We start from the raw sequence: 22,400 nt of genomic DNA, 5'->3' as shown, positions 1-22,400 counted from the left end.
TCTGCTCTGGGAAGATGCATCTGAAAGTTTGCAACGGTTGCAAGGTGAGACACGTGGCGCTGGTTCTTATGAACATGCCTTGTGTGTCCTGCAAACTAAATACACCTCTTACTTTGTGAGTCATGCCTAAATAGGTATCCGTTAATTGGGTAATAGTTATTAATAACCCAGATTATTAAAATATTATAACAGTGATGCAACAGAACAATTATTTAAAATCATAACACTTGTTCAGATGTCCTAATATCTCGAGTCACATCACATGATATTCAATCCAAAAAGTGAAAATAAGGGGATAATTGGGGGGGGCGGAATTATTCAGGCCTTTCTTCCATTATTTTAGATTGTGTCTCAGAAATATTGAGCAGTACCAGTAGTTTTTCAATGATCAAAACACACTCCACAGACTCCAGCCACTGCCTAAAAACCAAGACGCCAGTTAATACCTAAAGAAAGCTTTGCCTTGGCTGCAAAAATGGAACTACTGTATTAGAAATAACAATCAAGGCAAGATTTAAAGATAACTACGTTGAGATTAAAGAACAGGAGGACTTGTGGCACCTCAGAGACTTACAAATTTATTTGAGCATAAGCTTTCGTGGGCTACAGGCCACTTCATGGGATGCACAGAATGGAACACATAGTAAGGAGATCTATATACACATACAGAGACCATGAAAAGGCTAATGAATTAAGATGAGGAATTATCAGCAGGAGAAAAAAAACTTTTGTGGTGATAATGACAAGAAGGTGTGAGAATACTTAACACGGGGAAATAGATTCAATGTGAGATTATGGCAACGCAACTGGACTGTGGTTTCCCTCATAACTATGGACATGCCAGATAAAAGAGGGGCGGGGCATGGAATGTTTAACAAGTTAGATTCAGTTTAACGGGGAAAAATGAATTATTTTTTCTTGTGTGTTTCTGGGTTTGTCTAGAAAATGAAATCCCCGCTCAGAACCTGGACAGAGTGAGGCCGATCTGCCTTTCAGCACCAGAGACAGCGACAGGCATCCCTGCCCCACCAAGTCAGCACCCTGGACAGAGCCAGCGCTTCCAGTTTGAGCCTGAATTCTCTTTCTCCCCCCATCCTAGTCTAGGATGCTGGCCCGCCCGGTGCACGGGGCTACCGGAGGGGTTGGTTGGTAGCCCACAGACAGATACGGTGCTGAGCCGGAAGCTCTGATTTAAAGCCTCCCCACTTTTCCCTTCCAGCAGGGCGAGCGTCGGCTCAGAAAGCAATTGGCAAATCGGTGACTGTTGAATGCGAACCCGAGGCAGAGTGAGTGATGGCAGAGCCCAGAGAGACGCCAGAGGTTGTCTTGGCCAAACTCGCCAGCTCCCCGGCAGGATCCCTTCGGGAAAGGAAAGCGGGGACCGGCTTTAGAAGCGGCGCCTCACCCAGGAGTTCGAGTGACGGGGGCGAGAGGAGAAATGCCCGGGAACCGGGGTGGCGGGGCCGGGCTGCTCAATGGAGCGAGGAACTCAGGGCTGCGGGGCGGCCGGGCCCAGCAGGGGTTAGCGGGGCTCTCAGAGTCCCCCTCCCCGGGGAGTCTCTCCAGCCTGGGCCGAGGGAGGAGCGGGGAGCGCTCGGAGACCCAGCCCGAGGCTCTCAATTGCGGGGTGTCCCGGCCCCTCCGAACCGGGAGTGAAATTCTCGCCGCTTGTCCGGCTCTCCGCGGTCCCCCGCCCCACCCCGCGGTCCCTACAAACCCCGCCTGCCCGCTCCGGCTCTGGGTCTGATCCCTCTTCTCAGCCGGCGCTTGGGGGCCTCTTTCGGGCAGGGAAGGGCGAGCGGCGGTTCCCCCGATCCCCTCCCCGCGTTCCCCGCACGGATCGCAGCCGGCTCGGGGCGAGGAAAGGCCGATGGCTCGGAGCTGATCAGTGCCCGGGGCGGGACTGGCTTTTCTTACACACCGCGCAGCCAACCGCTGCTTCCCGAAAGCGGAGCCACTTCGCTGTTCCGCGAGTCTCCGCTCAGCGCCCGTCCCCCACGCGGGTGCTTGTCGTGAACGAACTGATGGAAACTCTCCAGCCAGCCCGGCTCCTCGCCGTTTGAACATTCACAAGAACAAGCCCCATAAAAGTGACCCGGCGAGAGTTTGGGTTTCCTGGCCGCCAGGAACGACCACTCCTCGGTGCCAATCGTTTGTAATTTACAATTCATTATGATTTATTGGGGGAAGGGAAAATGCTCATTCTAGTTTGGGAGTCCCGCTTCCTACCCCCAAAACAAGCAAGGGAAGGGGACCCTTGTGCGCGCTTTGGGGTCAGAGAAACCAGAGGGAGGGAGCGCTGGGGATGGATGGAAAGATCCAGTGTTTTCTCTGCGCAGTCCCTATATGGACCGTATCGTGTTCCACGGGCACCTCTGTGCGTTGGAAGCGGGCCGTAGCCGAATGAACCCATTTTAGAGCCGGGTTTGTTATGGGGGGGTAGAGAGAGACCCCGGTTTCCGCGGTCTGGGGGTGCCCCCAGGAAATCAGGACGGGGGCTTGGAAGGAACCGCTAGGAGATCACCTACATTGTCTCCGGGAACGAGGAGTCCCTTTACAAAGAAAAGAGGCGCGGACCGGACGGCCGGGGTGGGTTTGGCCGGAGCTGGGATATGAGGCGCTGTCCCTTTAAAAGTTCAGCCTTGCTCCGGGGGAACAGCGCGCTGGCATTGTCCAGTTTGAACCGAGCGCCGGAAATGGAGCCTGCACTGGTCACTCAGCCATTGTCCTGGGCCAGCCATGAAATCTCTCTCCCAGAGGAGGGGGGGAGCTTGGAGCCACCCACCCCTGCGAAAGCTCCGCTCCCTCCAGCCCCCACCCCTTCAGGCCATGCAAATCGGGACCCTCGGTTCCAAATGCAGACCCCCCCACCCCCCCAGCTAGCCCCTCCCCCAAGCCAATATCAGTGGAGGGAAGACAGCGCCCCCCCCCTCCCTGAATAGCCAAATGGGTCATTTCCGCTCCAAAGATGTTATGCCAAATATGAGTTCAAAGAGCCAGAGAACGCGCCCCCCTCCCGGGGCGGGGGGAACGGAGCCCGGGATCCAGCATTTCCCGGGGAGCAAGTGGATTTCCCAGCCAAGAACCCCCTTCCTTAGGGGTCTCCCCTCTGCTGTGCGCCCGGGAACCCCCCACCCCCGGGGGTCTCCAATCCCATCCATCAGCCCCAATGGAGCATTGATCGCATCTCATTTGATCTGATTGCCTTTTAACCAGCTCTGGGGCTTCGCTTCCAATCCCCCCCCTGCCCACCCCAGAGGCCCGGCTGCCGGGGGGGTGGAATTATCTCACTGAACTTTACGGGAGGGCCAAAGATACGTGCCCTGCCTCACTTCTCTGGAAGGGGTGAGAGCTGAAAACCCTTTATTTAAAGGGTGATTGGAATAGATTTAATTCCCAGGTTGTTATGCAACGGTTTCAAAATTTTACAACTCTGAGTGGGGCCAAAAGAACCGTTTCACGGGGATTCGATTGGGGGGGGTCATTTTAACATCCGTGGTTTTTCTGCGGCTGGGGAACGTGGCTTTTAGCTGCTGGCGTTATAACCCGCTCATTAGGGTGAAATATAGCCCGTGGGCACAAATGAAATTTACAAAACTGAGCGGTCCTCCCCAAATTGTTCCCACCGGCCTTTGATTTTAAACCAACGAACTAGGGGGGGGGTCCTTCATTCGTTTTCCACGTGATGCATCGAACAAAAAAATCTGTTTCCCCCCCCCGCATAAAACATCCCTTTGTGTTTTCTTTTTCCCCTCCCCTTAAGCCTTTGTTTGTTTGTTTTTAAAGAAATCTTCCTGGGAAAGTTTTAACTTAAAGCCGAGCATTGAATTAATAACTTTTGTTGTTGTTGTTGTTCCAAAGCAGGGTTGGGTCATTTCAATTTGCTCGAATCCGAAGTTTGGGAAGCCAGATGACTCCAATCGCAGGTGGTTTAAAATTAATACACCACCAGAGAGCAATAAACGGGGAAACAATCAACCCCCCCCACACACACACCCATTCATTTCAGATCCTCCTAGGAGCAAATGCCCCTGACTGAGTATTTTTGGAGCGGGTCCCTCGCGATTCCCTTCCTCTACCCCTAACAGTAGGACAAACTGCTCTCTCCTTTCAGGGGGGAGGGAATTGTCCGAGAAAGGTTCAACACGCCAAGCAGGAATGAAGCGGGAGAGCTCTCATTTTAAACAGGTCAGCTAAAGTCCTGCTGATCATCTCCCAGCCAAACTGACTCTAGGCAGAGAGGCGGCGGGGGGGAGGGTTCAGCAGTGTCCTGAAGGGGGTGGGGTGGAGTGCAAACGAGGGCTGGGGGGGTCATCCATTTTTTTGTCTTGACAGGTGGTTTCTATCCATGATTGGCCCGCTGTGGGGTTTGCACTCGCAGGCGGCCTCCCCCTCCCTTAAAACAAAAATCCCTCTTGGAATGTATAATTATTAGCAAGGGGGGGGGAAGTTACTGAGTCATGTGGGGGGAGGGGAAGAAAGGAAGGAAGGGGACATGCGAAACCCACACTATGATAAAACAGAGCCAGGGATGCCAGGCAAGGCGGCCTCCTTCTCCCCCCCTCCCCAAACCCTGGATTCAGCAGGCGTGATGAAGTAGGAAAAGGGGGAAAGTGAAATTCACCAGGGCTGTCCCGCAGCAGGCAGCATGGCAGAAGGTGACTCCCCCTCCCCTCCCCACCTCTGGGAGGAGGGGGGGCGAGCTCAGGGGTGTTGTCGAGGCGGGAGAGGAGGAGGGGGCATGGCTCTAGGGGTTGCTATTGTCTCTTAGAATTTGGGATCCTTTGAAAGCCCCGGGGCCCTCCCACCTCTATTGTTGGAGTGAAGATGTAGCAAACCTTTCTCTCCCCTCCTCCTCTCGGGTTTGAATCCTTTTTTGGGGGCTGGGCTGCGGTGACACCCTCCAGGCTGGCTGCAGCGAGGAGGAGTGGAGGGGATTCCGGCCGCAGCTCGGGATTTTGCCAAGGGGGTGCAGGATGGGTTCTGTTTCCAACCAGCAGTTTGCAGGTTCGGTGCTGCTTTATTCCAGACTGGGTGGATTGGTAGAGGGGTGGAATTCACAGCTACCCCGAATGATCGGTGGTGGTTTGTTTGTTTGTTTGTTTCAGCTTTGTGGAAAGAATCTACCCCTGGGTGCATTAGATTTAGCAACTCACTAAACGAATGGTGGCTTCCCCTCCTTTTTTCTTTTCCGGCGTGGGGTGGGGGGTTTAAATGAAATCAGTGCGTTGCTGCACCATGTGCTTTCCTCTCGGGTGAGAGTTGGGAAGTTGTGGGCATTTTTTGGATTTTGTGAAGACTGGGCGAATCTAAGCAGCTGGGAATGGGGGGCGGGAGTGGAGCGAGTGGCTTTTAAAATGTGCAATCAGCTGGATTCGAGAGGCAACAACTTTTCGGTGGGGGGGGATTTCTCACCATTCGGGGGAGGAGGAGGAGACGGGAATTTGGGGGTTCGGTCCCCCTGTCTCTTGGATCTAATCGAGGTTAATTGCCGCTGGCTTCGATCAGCATAACAAAATCCTCCTCCTGGAGATGGGAGATTGATTCCCGCAGGCCCGCTTTGCCATCAGACCTGGGTGTCCCGTACTTCATGTCGGGGTGGGGGTTCGGTGTCTTATTTACTCTCTACCGCGGTGCATTTGCTTTAGATTTGGGGCGAGAGAGGCTCCCCCGCCCCCAAAGGCGCAAAGGCTCTGGCGGTTTCTCCGAGGCTAGAGTGGAGCCGCCTGGCTTGGTGCGCGCAGCTGGGTTGGAGGCAGCAGCAGCAGCCAGGGAGATTCCCAGGGAATCGGGGGTCTCAGTAGTGGGGGGTCTCTCCGGGGGGGAGGGAAGGGCAGGGGCTGCAGAGGGAAGCTCGGCCATGCTCCCATGGGCGCCCCGGAGGCTGGTCCCCAACTCCGCACTATGGCGAAGGCGGCTCCCCTGGTTCCTTCGCCCCTAGCTCAGTGGGTCTGGCTTGTATGTTTCCAGGTGGCTGTGCGAAGACGGGCGAGGAGCCCGCGGGAGGCTCCCCCAAGCCAGACGAGGAACCCCAGCCCCTCCACGGCTCCGGGATCTGCAAATGGTTCAACGTCAGGATGGGCTTCGGTTTCCTCTCCATGACCAGCAAGGAGGGGATGGCCCTGGACTCCCCCGTGGATGTCTTTGTGCACCAGGTAAAACTGGGGCGGGGGGAGGCTTCTCTCCAGCCTCCTGCGCCGGTCCCAAGGCAGGGCGGTGGGGCTGGGCGGCTTAAGGCCTAGGACGCTGGGGCTGGGGCTGGGGGGGGGGGCAGGAGGCGCTAGCAGAGATTTCAGCCCAGGCAGAGCCCTGGGGGCAGCCCACCCTGAGTGGGGCGGCAGGGGGCATTCCCGCCCCCCGTGCTGGGGAGGGGGGACATGCAGCGCTCGGGGAGGTGCGTTTGGACACGGGGGAGCCCCCTGCATTGGGCTCCTGCTTTGTGAAGCCTCTTGGGGAGGGGGTGGCTCCAGCCTGTTTCTGAGCAGCCTCCCCCCCCGATCTCAGGCCAGCTTCATCAGCCCCACGAGTGGGGGGCGGGGAAGGGGCCCCCTATACCACGCTGGGCCTGCAAGGCTTGCGGCCTTTCCCCGGGAGCCTTGGGATGAGCGCTTGCTCCTTGTGATTGTTTTCGCCTCCTCTCTCCCTTCCCCAGCCCCGTGGGGGCCTGGTGAGCCAGGGCGAGGTTCCCCTCCGGAGGACCCTCCTGCAGCCTGGGTAGACGGGGAACCTGCTCGATCCCCTTTTCTGTCCCCAATGTGGGAGCCCACAAAGCTGGGCAGGGAGCTGCCCTAGGCGTGAGAAGCTAGGGGTGGGGGAGGGAGGGAGGGATGGAGAGGGGTTTGTAGGCAGGCACCCTCCTGCTTAAAGTGGGGTGAAAAGTGCTACCCTCGGGTACTGGCAGGAGAAATAATGTCCCGGGGCCTGCATGGATTGTGGGAGGGGGAGCAGCGGGTGGAGGAAGAAGCGTGCTGAGCTATGGGGGGCCGGGGGGCAATACAGTGTGTTAGACTAGGCTTCCCACCCCATTCGAAAATGATTTTTACACACACACACAGGTATGATTAGGTCCCATCCAGGAGAGAACCTGGTTCAACCCAGCCCCCACGCTGTGGCTGTTAACAATGGGTGATGCCCATTGACGGTGTCCACACTGATGCTACAAATAATCCACCTTTTGATCCCTCTGGTGTAACCCAGCTGTGGCCTTAATGTGCTGTAAAAGGGGTTTGTCAGAGACTCGTCCTAACCCTGGCACTACCTAGGCTGAGACAGTTTCTTTGCATGATGTGATGGGTTCTCGTTTCTCTTTGGTCTAAAGAGGCAGAAAAAACTAACAACCCCCCCCCCCAGCCCCAAAAAAGTCCTTGGCCATGTTACAGATGGAATGGGGTGAAAACAGTTTGTAGTGCAGGCCGGGTCTCGGTTTGCATCTGCATATGACAGGCTTATGAAACCTGCTATCTGGTTGAATGCCAACCTAGGGAAATCCTGCTGAGCATCTTCTGGGGAACCAGCTTTTAAAATATCCCTGTCTGACTGGGAGGGACTCTGCTAGTCTGTCTCAACCACAGGGGCTGCCGCATCCCCTGGCTTGAAGTGATTTCCATTATATCCAGGGTTTCCAATTTGGTTTAATGGCTCTCAGCACCCCTACTATACAAATTGTTCCAGCTCCCCCGGCCCACAACCATTTCTGAGCCTTGTTGCAGCTAGCATGGCTTAAGCCCTGATCCAGGGGAGCACTTTAAAGCATGTGCTTAAATCCCACTGAAGCCAATGGGTCTCAAGTGCTTTGCTGAATCTGTGCCTTACCCCGCAGCATAGGTGGTCTCTGGGGAACACCCTGAGGCCTGATTCGGCTTTTCTTAAGGTGCATCTACACTGCAAGTGAAGGTGTGATTGTTACATGGGTAGGTGCACCCCGGCTAGCTTTAATCTAGTGATCATGGGTAGTAGTATAGACAACGCACATGGGCTAGCAACCAGGGTACATACCCAGGGTTCTCAATCAGTTTATACTCTGGATGCTAGCCTGTGCCATCGTGTCCACACTACACTGTGCCAGCTAGATTAAAGCTAGCGCGGGACGACTACCCATGCTACAATCCACCTTCACTTGCAGTGTAGACGTATTCTTAGAGATGTTGACTGTCTGCGTGATCTCTGTTCTGGTTCTGCATCTTTCAAAGGCCTTAGCTACCCTGGGATTCAGGCTGACCCAGGTGAAACACCATCTGCCCAGCCAGTATGGACATAGTATAGCTGGTTAATAGTAGGGCTGAAGGGTAGTTGAACATGGATTGGTTTTTGTTGTTGTAAACAACATTTGTTGTTTGTTCCTAGATAGTAGCAAAGAAACTCATGCTTGATCTCTTCATTTAAAAGTTGGTGTGGTGCCTGTAGTGTAATATCCTGCAATGGAGTTGATCATTTAATGTACATTAAACAATCATGTGAAAACCACTGAAAAAGCGGGACTTAGAAGTGGACATATTGATGTCTCCTGAATAGGGTGACCAGGCAGCAAATGTGAAAAATTGGGATGGGGGTGAGGGGAGTAATAGGAGCCTATATAAGAGAGAGACCCAAAAATCGGGACTGTCTCTATAAAATCAGAACATCTGGTCACCCTAATCCTGGATGTTGAGAGACACCCCCCCCCCCCCCAGAAGAGAGGGTTCCTTCCAGGGGTAGGCTGAGTGCCATTGTTTAAAGAGTTCAGAACAGAGCTTTCGCAGAGTTCAGGGTGTTTCAGATACAGGGTTTTGGTTATAACTTATCCCTGCTGTGGAGGAAGCTGTGTGTTGGAACCACAAGACTGAATGGAGGTGGGGTCTGGATTCTCTTTCACCTTCTGCTCCAGGAGAGAATGGCTCCTGTGGTCACGACTGATGGAATGATATGGCAAATCCCAAAGTGAATGAACATGGAAAACTGAATTCTCTTAGCCTGGGAGAATGCAGTCAGGGATGTGGTGTGGTGTGGAACAGAAAGGAAACGTTTTTTGCTCTGATGCATGATAAAAATGTCCTTGAGTTTGGAGGAGATGGATTCAGATTGGCGGGGAAAACAGTTCCCGGGACTGGTCACTAGATCCACTAAAAGACAGTGCCAAGTTCTCTGTTAGAAGAAGTGACTGGATCTTTTGTGTATGTGTGAGAGAGAGATTCAGTGTGACCCCTGGCTAATGGAGTCTGGGTAGGAATGCTCTATTCTCCCCAGCATTTATTGCCCCCAGACAGTCTAGTTTTCTGATTGCAGTCACTAACATTCCTGCACAAAAAAGAATTAGCCAGGGTGTGTGTGTCTGTTGTATCTCTCACAACCCACTGTCTAGGAAAAGGCCACAAACTTCCTTAAATCATCCAGGATGGGGTCTGGGGAGCACTTAATCTGAGCAGGGTCAGCTGCAGGGGTTTTGCCGCCCCAGGCGGCAGAAAAAAGAAAAGAAAAAAGCGGCGATCGGCGGCAGGTCCTTCCCTCTGAGAGGGACTGAGGGACCCGACGACGATGAGCCAGGCGTGCCGCCCCTCTGAGCCAGTGGTTCTCAACCTATTTACCACCATGGGCCCTCTCTTTGTTATGCAGGCTGCATCCACACAATATATATACTACCTGTATGGCCCTGAGGATGTCACATGAGCTGCAGCTGTGTGCTGATTGGGCCGTGGGGTTGAGAACCTCTGATCTGAGCAGTTCCTGTGACGTTCGTTTGCAGACTCAGGCTATGTCTATGCTACCATTTATGTCAGTGTAATTTATGTCACTTGGGTGTGAATAAGCCACTCCCCCCGAGCGACATAAGTTACACCGACCTAAGTGCTGGTGTGGACAGCGCTAGGTCGGCGGAAGAGCTTCTGGCGCTGACTAGCTACTGCCTCTGATGGAGGTGGATTAATTAAGGTGAGGAGAGAGCTCTCTTCTATACTGGAGAGTTTACAGTGGTGTAGCTGCAAGTTCTCTAATGTAGCCATAAACTTAGAGGGAGTTGGTGGAGAGCTGGTATGTTCAAGAAACTGATGTAAGTGACTGAGTGGATTATTTCTGGGGTGGGGTGGAAGGGAGAAATGGGGTCAAAGGTAACTTTGATGCCCAAATGGCTGCTACTCAGCTCGTGTGCTTCCTGCTTTAATTGTGTGTTAGCATTAAAGGGAACAAGACACTTTCAGGTTAGCCTTTGAGGTGAAGGAGCTGTGCCTGTGGGGCAACTAGATGGCTTCTGCCTGATGAAGGTCTATAGAGCCGTTCATCTCAAGGTCACTGGTTCAAATCCAGCCCCAGGTTGGTGGTGATTGAAGGTCATTACTAGCCGGTGGCTGCTTGGCCTGTTAATTTAATCTGGATCTCAGTCCAGTTGTCTGGCTTCCCCCAAAACACCACTGGGATGGCACAAATTGGGACCCCTTGTTGCCCAGCAGAGAAGCCAAGGGCTGCATGGAGAATGAACGTCTCCTCTCATTCCCAGGAGTTATGCCTTGGGACAAGGTTGAGCCACATTTCAGAAGCAGAAAGGAAACTCCTACTTCCACTGTGTATGCTGTGCCATGAATAGAGGACATTGGGGCTGTCAACCCAGCACCCTTCTTGAGCACTACACAGCTGTGTGTTTCGAGACCTTCACTCCAAGGAATGGTGTGGGTGTCAAGTCAGTGATGGGCCATAATCCAAAGTATCCAGAGGAGAATAGACAAATGGACAAATCCAAGCAATGAGGTGTCTGGGGAGGTGTTGAGAATAGGGGTGGTATCAGTCTGCCATGGGGTACCTGCACAATGCCCCCAAACCAGCTTAACTGGCTGCAGTGTCCTTGATAACCCATTCCTTCCCCTCTTCATTTACATATGTGAATGATGACCCACAGGAAGTAACTGTGGGAGAAAGAAGGGAATTGGCCTCTTTAGATCTATTAAATCACTTTATTACAGGAACCAGGTTTGAATGGCCCTTCCCGGCAGGGGGTGAGTCTCCCTCTCTCTCTCCCCCTTTATCTGATCACAAAGAGATTAAAATCTCTGCAGGACAGGAGACTAACAGGGCTCCTCCAGGGCTGCCTTGTGAGCTTAAAATGAGGCATTCAGGCTAAATCTCAGAGCCTTCCCCGGGCACTGGAGATGGATTCATTTGGGGGCCTCTGAGAAGGCAAGGGGGATGAAGCACAGAGGAGCAGAGTTGGTCTTCAACCAGGATGCCAAGAACTGAAATGCTGGGTCCATTCCTCTGCTAGTGCAAATCAGCAGACTCCACTGAAGACAATGGAGCTGCACTGATTTACACTCGCTCATGGGCCTGACCAGCTGTAGAGTCTCAACAGCAGGTTTTATTTTGAAAGGCGACTAGAGTGGTGCCTCCCCAGCAGTGGCCAGCACTCCCCCCAGAAGCGGTGGGTTGGATCCATCTGGCAAGACCATTCAAGCCCAGAATAGAAAGGAACCCATGAAATAGCCTCCTGGGGCAAAGAATAAAACACAAACACATGGCACTTGAAGTGGGTGTACGCCCAGGGTAGTCCCCGCTCGCCCCCAAGCAGCAAGAGTTACCAGCAGAAGGGGAATTGAAACACATTGAAGGCAACTGCCCTAACTGGTACCATGGTTCGCAGCCTCAGCTGAGAGGCTGAGGACTGAATGGGCCATGGAGACTGACTCCTTTCCCAAGTCACAAAATAGTTCTCATAGCATGGAACTGAGGCACATTGGCAGGGCACTGGGGGGAGGCTGGCGCTGCTGCCCTTCTTGGGGGGGGCTAAAGATTTCTGTCTCCAGGCTGTCAGTGGGGCACCTTAGCTACAATAGGGAACCGGGAGTCCTGAGCTCCTCTCCTGCCTTTGTCTCTGACTGGCTCGGGCCAGTCATTTCCCTTCTCTGTGCCTCAGTTTCCCCATCTGTAAAAAACAGAGAACTGTTCTCTTGCAGGATTTTATATCCCATCTATTGCCAGGGTGCCTGACTGTCTGCCTGCCTCTTAGGATGTGGTGAGGCTTTATATTCGGGAAGAGCTTTGAGAGCCTCCGATAAAACTAGTGAAAGTAAGCTTGGTGTACTATAAAAACAAACCCACTCGAGTCTTAAAACAGAAAGCTGTTTAAAAAAACGGGCTCAGAGAAAAGCCTGAGGAATGTCTGGAAGCCCCAAATTAAATTCCCAAAAGGAGAGAACAGAAAGGGAATAGTTAACTCGGGGGGGGGGGGGGAGCGGAATTAAACTAACCCGAATTATTGTTTTGTGCGTCCCTTAAAACAGCCGCCTTAGGAAAATCATCCTGGTCCCTAAACCCCTCCCCCCCCTCCCACATCTCAGAGTCATGTTTCCCAAGGAAATCACAAGGATTAATAATCTCCTGGTATTTTATGTACCTTACTGTTACTCATCTGATACCGGGGCCTGTATTAGCCAGAGCGTCTCGACTCTGCAATTCTCTGGGGACCCTCAGCTTCCCAGCACACTGTGTGACTGGTAACGCTGGATGTTGGACTCCGTATAAAGCAATTCCCACCTCCCCTGATCTTGAGGCTCCATGTAGAGGCTGAACTTTAATTTAAAAGCTCAAATGTGAGTGTGTAGGGTGGCGGATCCCATGGAGAATTAAATCCGGAGCCTCTTCAGGTTGCTGATTTCTAGGCTGATGTGGCTTTCTAAAGCTCAGCCTTGAATGGGAGCAGGATCATGTCCTGAAAAATCAATAGCGAAACTCAGACTGACTTATTTAATGCTGGCATTATAGCAGAGTGCAGAGGCCCCACCAGGGTCCTGGGCCCGTTGTGCTGGGCACCGTATACACATGAAGATGTGGTCCCCACCCAAAGAACTTACTATGGGAACAAGTTCAGGCCCTTAAACACAAGGCCTATTGTTATCAGTGCTGGATTGATTGCAGCTTTGTGCCAAAGATGTTCTTCCACTGCTGGGGAAAATAGTCCCTCCCCTGAATACTGCTGTTGTGGGAAGAGTGGAAAATACATGCATTGGATTAGCAACCTTACAGTGGAAAAATGAAAGTCTGTTGGCCAAGGATACACGAGTGTTGAAAAGCTACAGTGAAGTGCAGGAACCTCTCGGCATGTTTATCAAAGGGGAATGCTAACGCGTAGCCAGAGAAACTCAAGTGATAAGAATTTAGAAAGACTTTGGTTCTTGCTATCTAATAAGGATAGCACTTAGGCCGGTTTGTTGTGGGTTTTTTTTAATTTTACCTCCAGAGAACTCTTCCTGGCAGGGCTTTGTGATACTGTATCATGCGGGCATCTGAATCCCATTCCTATGGTTCCAGGAATGGCAGTTTTTCCCCTGCCGTTCAGATCATGTGTTAGACAGGCATGTCCTCTGGAAAGGAGGCAGGGTTATCTAATAATTAGAGCAATGGGGAACTGCGAGTCGGGACTCCCGGGTTCCATTTTTCATTCTGCCAATTTCTCGCTCTCTGAGAGCACTGAGGATCCGTGTAAGATGTGCCGCAGGAGGGCAAAGCATTTATTAACTGAAAAAGAACTAGATGGTATGGTAGCATCTGGAGACCCCTGCTGATCCTGGGGTCCATTTGTGCGAGGCAATGTACAGACACGTAGGAAGAGACACTCCCTGCCCCAGTCAGCTTGCAGGCTACGCAGACAAGACTGATAAATGGCGGGAGAAAGGTAGGCCTGTTATCCCCATTTTACAGATGGGGGAACTGAGGCTCAGCAAGATTGTAAATTGACCACGATCACAGGGGAAGTCCGTGACTGGAGCTGTCAGCTCAGAGTTCCAGCCCAGCGCCTTTACCACAAGACTAACACAAGAGCGGTTTCCGCTCTTCAGACTGAACAAATAGCTCTGCCTTCTTTTCTGGTCTTTGTTCTAAATTACCGCTGGTGTTACTTGTGGACAGCTGTATTGCTCTAGACACCGGCGGGGTCTAACATAAGCGGTTTGATGAAGACGTTGCACAAGAGGAGCTCCTCGGTGCTAGCAATGGGAGCACTGGTGTAGACCAGCTGCCGTGGCTTGTACAATCATGTCATCTCCTCTTACTCTGTTAGTCTGTAAGGTCTGTTAGTCTGTAAGGTGCCACAGGACTCTGTCACTTTTTACAGATCCACACTAACATGGCTCCCCCGCTGATACTCTTACTCCATGTGTTCCCAGACAGCACGGTGAGACAAATGCCAGAGTCCTGTCTGCTCTGGCACTTCCACCATTGGTACCCCCCAGTGGAAGTGCAACAGACCTGATAACCCTTGGTGTAGATGGGTGCATCGGTAGCAGGAAAACTGAGGCCTGTAGTGGCGCTTGTAGTGTAGACAGGGTTCAGGTGTCTTTACCACGGGATTGCCCATTCTTGCTCTGAATCGGACAGAACCGTGCCGCTCTATTACGCTTTGATTGGAGCATCGTTTCCTGACCCAGTTGTGGAATATACTGTTCCCGCCATTCTCACAATCCCATCTGTGTTAGAACCTGCTGCCGAAATTGCTCCTGTTGTGACGTGCACGGTCCCTTACCCAGTGTGCAGATATTCTTCACTGCTGGCTTGGAAAACCTCCATTCTTTCTAGCAAGCCACCAGGTTGTTCCAAGAATAAAACCAGTCCCAGGGCAAGCAAGCTCTGTGGGGCAGGAACCGCCTAGCACGTTGGGTCCCTCATCTAGGGGTCCCTACGTTTCACATAAAGCCCAGCCTGCAGCTACTCTGTGCTTAACTTTCCATGAGTCTGAAGCCAGTGACCATGCAAGCTCTTACACACCTGAGTAACTTTACTTCAGTGAGTAATCCTATTAGCCTTGTCATTCCCAATAGGTACAGCTCTGCTAGTGGAAGCTGTAGTGTAGGTGAGGCTCAGATCTTTTGTATTACAATAGCACCTAAAAGCTGCAGCTGAGATCAGAGCCCCATTATGCCAGGCTCAAAATAGACCAGCGAGACACAGGAATATTATTATTCCCATTTTACAGATAGGGAGGAGATGAGGCGCAGATTGACTCACTCATGGTCCCACAGGGAGCCTTGGAAGAGCAAGGGATTGAACCACACACATCCCCACACCCTATCACCAGGGGCGCGCAGAGACATGCCAGCAGCAGCCGGCCGCTTCCAGGAGGACGGGGCCATGGCAGGCAGGCAGCCTGCCTGAGTGCTCTGCTGCACCAAGGGACTTTTAGCGGCCCGGAGATTGCAAGGGGGCAGCCAAAGAACCTGGCAGGCCGGACAGAAATGTTAGATGGGCCGGATCTAGCCCGAGGGTCGTATTTTGCCCACACCTACACTATTCAGTGTAAATAACCTGGCAGGGATTACACCCAGAATTAACAAGGGGCATCTTACCAAGACAGATTTTTTTTTTTCAACAGCTGATTTTGTTTGTTGGTGGCCTCTGCTACTAACTCTAGTCTCCTGGTGCTTGAAAAAGATCTGAAAATTGCTAATGTCTGGCGAATGGTAAAGAACAGCCCGTGATCTTAACTCGTGGTTATAGCTCATTAATAGGGAGAAATGATTCCCAAATAGGCATTTGAATTCTGACGTGAATTTCCATTTGGCTGTGTTGTGACCCTTTGGTGTTCCCCTGCCGTGAACATTCAGGGCAGTGGTTCTCAACCTGAGCAGGGTTAGAGAACGCAGTGATGTGCTTGTCTGAACTTTGCCACTGGTGGAGCTGCATCCACTGGGAATTATGGGGTGTAGAGATTGCCACTGAGCACAATGAGACTCTGCTAGGGAGTGAACTGGGTGTTCGGTGGCATCTTGAAGGCTCATCCTGCAATGTGCCAAATTAGCCTTGGAGTCCTTGTAAGGGAATCTGCTGATATCCAAGCTATTCAAATGGGAAAATGCCCCTTTGTACCTTTCTGTTTTCTTTGTAAAGTATTGCTGGGATTAATAAGGCAGTGTGTTGTGTGATTCGTATACCCTGGATCCAGTCTGGATCCAGTGAAATACAGCGTCCGATATTCACTATCCAAAAAGAGCAGCCGTGTCTCTGAGCTCCTGTCTTTGTCTAAATTTTAAATTGATCACTAGAGGCATCTCCCTTCCCCCACCACAAACTCTCAAACCCCCAGGGGGTGGGGGAGAGAAAACGCCCTTAAATGTTCTCCAAGATAAAATGACTCCAAGCAAATGGAATCTCTTCGGGCCTTTTTTTTTAAGAGCAAGGCTCAAATCAAACCTAGAAAAGTCTGGATGTGTTTGAGATCTGGAATGGACTTCTTGGGTCATAAAGTCCAGGTCCTCCTATGCCAGGGATCCTCAAACTTCATTGCACCGTGATCCCCTTCTGACCACAAAACTTACAGCACCACCCTAGGAATGGGGACTGAAGCCTGAGCCCACCCAAACCCTGCTGCCCCGTGAGGAGGGACCAAAACCCGAGCCCCACCATCCCTGGTGGTGGGGCAATCCCAAGGGCTTCAGCCCCAGCCAGGGGGCCTGTAACCTGAGCCCCGCTGCCCAGGGCTGAAACCCAAGGGGTTTGGTTTTTTTTGGCAATGGGGCTTGAGCTTTGGACCTGGGCCCCAGAAATTCTAAGCTGGCCTTGGCAATCCCATAAAAACAGGGTTGTGATCCACTTTGGGGTCCTGACCCACAGTTTGAGAACCCCTGCCCTATGCTAATGCCTCCATAATCATAGAAATATAGTGTTGGAAGGGACCTCAGGAGGTCGTCTAATCCAACCCCCTGCTCAAAGCAGGACCAATCCCCAGACAGATTTTTGCCCCAGATCCTTTCAAAGATTGAACTCAACCGCCTGGGTTTAGCAGGCCAATGCTCAAACCCTGAGCGATCCCTCCCCCCAAACCCGCTCCCAAACCCTGCCTTAAAAGTCAGCCAGGTCGGCACCCAAACTGGAACAGAAATAAGTAGATCAGTGGTAACACGCACCAACATAGGTATAAGTATGTATTTGTGTGGGTGTGATTATTTTGAAACAAGGATGTCTTATCTTCATTTAACTTAAATCAGTTTAAAAAAAAATTTTGGTTTGGGCTGACTTTTAAGGCAGGGTTTGGGAGCATGTTTGGGGGGGCGGGATAGCTCAGTGGTTTGAGCATTATTTGAGAATAAGGAAAGATGTGCATTTAAATGTTGTCACTATTCTGGAAAAATTCCCCATGTGGATACTTATTCTGTAATTGATATTCTGGTCAATTTTCCCATTCAGACAAACCCTTGGGTTACTCAAAGTAAGGTGCTTACTCCAAAATAAGTGTTTGACACACAACTCGCACCAAAATAGCTAAAGATGTGAACTGAAAGTGGTGATGTACTTATTTCTGTCTCAGTCGGTGTGTAGACAAGCCCTTAGAAAGAAGCTGCTTCTCTCTCTCTCTCTCTCTCTCTCTCTCTCTCTCTATTCCCTCAGGCAATGGAAAATTTTCCAAGTGATTCAGGAGAGACGTTAAAAATCCTATTCACATAAATGATCCCTCCATCTGCATGCATGCAAATTCAAACCTTTTTCTACAAGTGTCATTGCCAGCAAGACCCAGATCCTGGATGCAAAGTTTTCTCTCCTCCAACTTCTAACCAACAGACCAAACTGATTGTTTAGTCTGCAGAAGAGAAGAATGAGGGGGGATTTGATAGCTGCTTTTAACTACTTGAAAGGGGGTTCCAAAGAGGATGGATCTAGACTGTTCAGTGGTACCAGATGACAGAACAAGGAGTAATGGTCTCAAGTTGCAGTGGGGGAGGTTTAGGTTGGATATTAGGAGAAACTTTCTGACTAGGAGGGTGGTGAAGCACTGGAATGGGTTACCTAGGGAAATGGTGGAATCTCCTTCCTTAGAAGTTTTTTAAGGTCAGGCTTGATTTAGTTGGGGATTGGTTCTGCTTTGAGCAGGGGGTTGGACTAGATGACCTCCTGAAGTCCCTTCCAACCCTGATATTCTATGATCCATACCCTAATCAATTAGTCTGGTTGACAAACTGACTTGGGTAGCAGGAAAACACCCACATCATTCCTTAGCCATGGAAGAGAATCGGTGGCAACACTTCAGTACCAAGTGCCGGGGCTGAAAATACAAGTGTGTTGCGTTGAATGGATTGATCTTACACACAGGGCTGATCTAGGCTAGGCAGACAATGGTTAACATTGCTTGTTTTCTTCCTAGTGCGACTGTAACTTGATTCTATATGCACACGAGCACATCTGTCAGTGGTGGTACCAGTTGTGCTATGTAGCCTATGCTATGTTAGAGGGTTAACCATACCTCCAGCCCCATGGAAAATCATGAGTCAGATCCCAAAATAGTCACGATTTTTCAAATATATTTGGGGTGCTTTTTATTTGCCTTCTGTTTCTTTAGCCTGTAGGGCTCACGTTTTCAAACGTTTCTCCACAGCCAGGAGGGTGGGAAACTTACCTGACATAAATTAAATCTGAAATTGTCATGTAATCTCCTGACTCCAGGAGCTGGAGCTTTAAGAAAAACACACATTTCACAAGACTTGAGCTAAAACTGTGAGTTGGCAACACGGAGTCAGATCAGTGTGGGCTGCTGTCACTGTCCTGCTAGCCCAAGCAGTGCAAATTTCATAGCCCACCGTCGAGGTGACTAATCCTGACCCCTTGGTCCTAAAATGAACAAACCTGTGTGAGTTGATCGGGACTCACAGGGTAGGTCTGTGCTGCAATAAAACACCCACAGCTGACTCAGGTCAGCTGACGCGGGCTGCAGGGCTACACAACGGCAGTATAGACATTCTGGCTCGTGATGGGGGAGGGTCCCAGAGCCTTGGCTCCAGCCCGAGCCTGAACATCTAAGCTGCAATTTTATAGCCCAGCAGCCTGAGTCAGCTGACGTGGGCCAGATGTTTTATTGCAGTGGAGGGGCACCCAGGCAAGCTCTTGGTGCAAAGCATGAACTCCACAAATATGTGATAAGTGCAGGGGTTCTCAAACTGGGGGTCAGGAGGCCTCAGAGGGTCAGGAGGTTATTACATGGGGGGGGGTCGCGAGCTGTCAGCCTCCACCCCAAGCCCCACTTTGCCTCCAGCACTTAAGGGGGATCACACGCAGAGGCTTGCTATGTGAAACGAGTCACCAGTACACCAGTACTTATTCCACTGGATAAGTGGAATAAGTTACAACAGGGGATGTGATAAAGAAACAAGCCCCTCTTCAGTTACCCACCCCAAGCCAGGTGATGAACACGTTCCAGGAAAGGAGGCACGACCTTCTGGTTCTGAGATCAAGAATGGGATGTGTGCCCAGGCATCACAAGAAGGCGATCTGTCAAGGGGCTTTGCCTCTCTGACTCGAGCACTGCAGGGAACAATTTCCCCACTGCAGGGAACAATCCTGCACTGAGTGATGAAGCTGGGCCGGCCGTGGCCCCGTGGGTCTCTCCCGTGGCTTTCTGAATGTCCTTGTCAGAAAATCGGCTGCACCCTTAGTTGCTGCTGACGCTAGAAAGGGGGCCGTGTCTGAAAGCCATTTCTGGTATTTTTCATCATTTATCCGCTGTCCTTTGTCTCAAAGTGGGAACTTTGATCTGAACTTTAAGCATGGTTGGGCGGGGAGGGGGTGTCTAGATCTGGATCATTAGTCTGGGCCCATCTCCTCTTCAGATTGCCATACAAGCACAGCCCCCCTCCCTGAGCTGGTCTTGGTACAGTCTGGGCACCGGTGATGGCAGGGCCATGCAGTTCCAAACCAGCCTGAACCCTGATATGACACAGCTTTTGTGTACGTTTCCCTCGAGCGTGAACCAGGGCTGCGTAGGGGAAATGGCCCTGCCTCACCCCCAGATTGAAGGGTCTTTCTGCCTTCCCCCCGCCACCCACCCCCAACCAGGCTTTGTGCGCCTTGTAAGAAAGGGGGAGAGGTAGGTAGGAATCCTGGCTGTCCACGAGAGCTGGAGTGCTGTCCCTCACGTGTTTCTGTTCCTTACCCCGGTGACTGAGCAGCAGCAGATGGGAAGGCATTTAGGGCTCACAACTGGCACAATTCTTATGAAAGCCTCCTTAGGTCTCTTCCTATCTCTCTCTCCCCTCCCTGCAGGGTGGGAGGGAATGGGATTGGGTAATCCAAGGCCCTGCTGACTACCTACAGATACCCTGCGTCACATCTGCTCGCCCACAGGGTTCCTGGCTGGGGAATAAGGAGGGCTGAGACCCGGCTCTGGGATTCTGGCCAAGCCGGTGGAGCACACCAAAGCTGTCTTGGTTCTGTAGCTAAGCAGGGTTCCGAGGCCATTGAACAGAGGGGCTACATCAAGAGGGTCTGTGCTCATTTCTCTCCCTCCCGTCCCCATAAGAGCGTTCAGTAAATGATTGACACTGTGTACAGAGCGCGGTAAGAATGCTAGGCCCTGGATAGACAAATAAGAATGGGTCCCTGCAGAGTTTTTGATAGAAATTTGGACAGAACGCGACCGCCAGTTGTGGTGGGGGACAGGAGGAGGACAAGGCCGATGTAGAGTGGAGGGTGGGGAAGGACTTTTCTTGTTACATGAAAATTTTCAAGATTCCAAAAGTTTTCATGTCCTGAATGGGGCCAAAGAGTCAATTGCAAACTGTCACCAACCGAAAATCTAGGGGGAAAAAATCCTTCAGGTTGGGTCAATCAAAATGTTTTGTTTACATTTTGATCTTTTTTTCCCTCTATAATTAGCTTATTTTGAAATGAAAAGTGCTTTTGAACCAGAAAACCTGGAATTTTTTTTATTCCGACGATGGCAAAGCAAAACATTTTGACAATTTCAGTTGTGTTTTTTCCAAAATCTTTTTTTGAGTTGAAAAAAATCACCAAAATCAACCTCTCCCGTGGGCCAGGTTCTGAAATTGGCATTTTCCAATGGGGCGGGAGAAAAATGGCATAAAAAAATTGCATGCCATAAGCTGTCACGTAGCCTTAGACATACCTGTGCTAGATAGAGACCCGCTTTGCACGCATGCACGCACTCTCGCTCGGTCCATATTTATTTTATTTTATTTAAGGATTTTAAGGGGTTGATTATTGCATCTATAATCTGGATTTACACAGGCCCGTTTAATCCAAAGCCTGTCAGCCCTCTGCAAAGCACCCTTCCTTCCACGTGAAATAGGGAAGGATTATCTTCAGTCGGTAAACTGAGGGCCCTGTGTCATGTGGCAAATTGGTGGAAAGCCAAGAACAGAGCCCCACTGGCTGATTCCCAGTCCTACGCTCTGACTGCCAGATGGTTTAATATATGCCTGCCTTGCAGTATTAGGGTATGTCTATACTACCCGCCGGATCGGTGGGTAGTGTTCGATGTATCGGGGATCGATGTATCGTGTCTCGTCTGGACGCAATAAATCGATCCACTAATCGACGCCCGTACTCCACCTCGGCAGGAGGAGTAAATGGAGTCAATGGGGGAGCCGCAGCAGTCGACTCGCTGCCGTGAGGACGGCCAGGTAAATCGAACTAAGATACTTCGACTTCAGCTACGCAATCTTAGTTCGAACCCCGCCCCCCGCTAGTGTAGCCCAGGCCTTAGAGGCTTCTTTGCTCAAAGTTGTACCAGCCAAGAAGCAGCTTTCATCCCCTGAGGACATGGACTTCTTTACTCCCAAGGCCTCACCCTTTTCTTGGATGTGCAGCATGGTGTGAGACTGCTTGGCTAATAGCTATGCTTAGCTGAGCAGCCTGGGTGCTAGGTAATCCTGTGGGTGTTCATTGCAGGGGGGAGATGGGCTGAGAAGTGGCCATGCCAGCAAAGACTGTTCAGGGGGTGGGTGAGTGCTGGGTGGGTGTATCCGTGCAAACCCTGTAGAGCGGTGTAGGCAGGAGAATTCTGAAGGTCTTGATTCGGGTAGTGGGGAGGGAAGGTTTGGGATGTGCTAGGGTAGGACAGAAGGACGGGGGTGGGGGGTTCCTGAGCAGTGCAAGGTCTGGGGTTTTGTATTCTCCCCACTGCTTTAGGTGGGTATAAATAACGTAGAATGCTCTACCGATAAAAAGGCACATCCCAGCTCCAGGAAGCCTGTGCTTCTACTCCCATTGAATTCAGTGGGAGTTCTGCCATTGGCCTCAGCTAAGAAGGGCCCCTTATGTCCTGGTGCCAGGATCAAAGGGATTGTGTCTCCTATGTTGAAAAGCAATGAAACGAGAAAAAACTATTTTTCCTCATTGGAGCTACGTGCTTGCACCTCTTCAGTGTCGTGGTAGGTGGAAGAGTTTGGCCTTGTCTGCAGACTTGCTCTGCTTTAACTAAAGGGTGTTTCTTAAAGTGATGTACTCAATCTACGCAAAGGCTGTGGCTACACTTAGCACTTCAAAGCGCTGCCGCGGTAGCGCTTTGAAGCGCTAAGTGTAGTCAAAGCGCCAGCGCTGGGAGAAAGCTCTCCCAGCGCTGTCCGTACTCCACCTCCCTGTGGGGAATAACGGACAGCGCTGGGGCTTTGACCACACTGGCGCTTTGCAGCGCCGCAATTTGCAGCGCTGGAGAGGGTGTGTTT

At 51.3% G+C, this 22,400-nt stretch overlaps 1 protein-coding gene across 7 annotated transcripts in view; it reads left to right on the top strand.

Annotated features, from left to right (window-relative positions):
- Positions 1-22,400, top strand: part of LIN28A (lin-28 homolog A) — a 47,025-nt gene that overhangs the window by 5,368 nt on the left and 19,257 nt on the right. For 4 of the 7 annotated variants that reach the window (XM_044998170.1, XM_044998167.1, XM_044998169.1 and 1 more), the window contains exons 3-4: positions 943-1,286; positions 5,971-6,155. In XM_044998170.1, coding sequence (XP_044854105.1) covers positions 6,078-6,155 — 78 coding nt within the window. In that variant the 5' untranslated portion in view covers positions 943-1,286; positions 5,971-6,077. Of the gene's footprint in view, positions 1-942; positions 1,287-3,832; positions 4,189-4,382; positions 4,659-4,707; positions 5,008-5,970; positions 6,156-22,400 lie in introns of those variants that run through there. The other 3 variants (XM_044998171.1, XM_044998166.1, XM_044998165.1) reach the window with 3 other exon arrangements.

This window comes from Mauremys mutica, chromosome 23, assembly GCF_020497125.1.
Source record: "Mauremys mutica isolate MM-2020 ecotype Southern chromosome 23, ASM2049712v1, whole genome shotgun sequence".
NCBI classification, from domain to species: domain Eukaryota; kingdom Metazoa; phylum Chordata; order Testudines; family Geoemydidae; genus Mauremys; species Mauremys mutica.
This window is presented reverse-complemented; position numbering and strand designations above follow the sequence as displayed.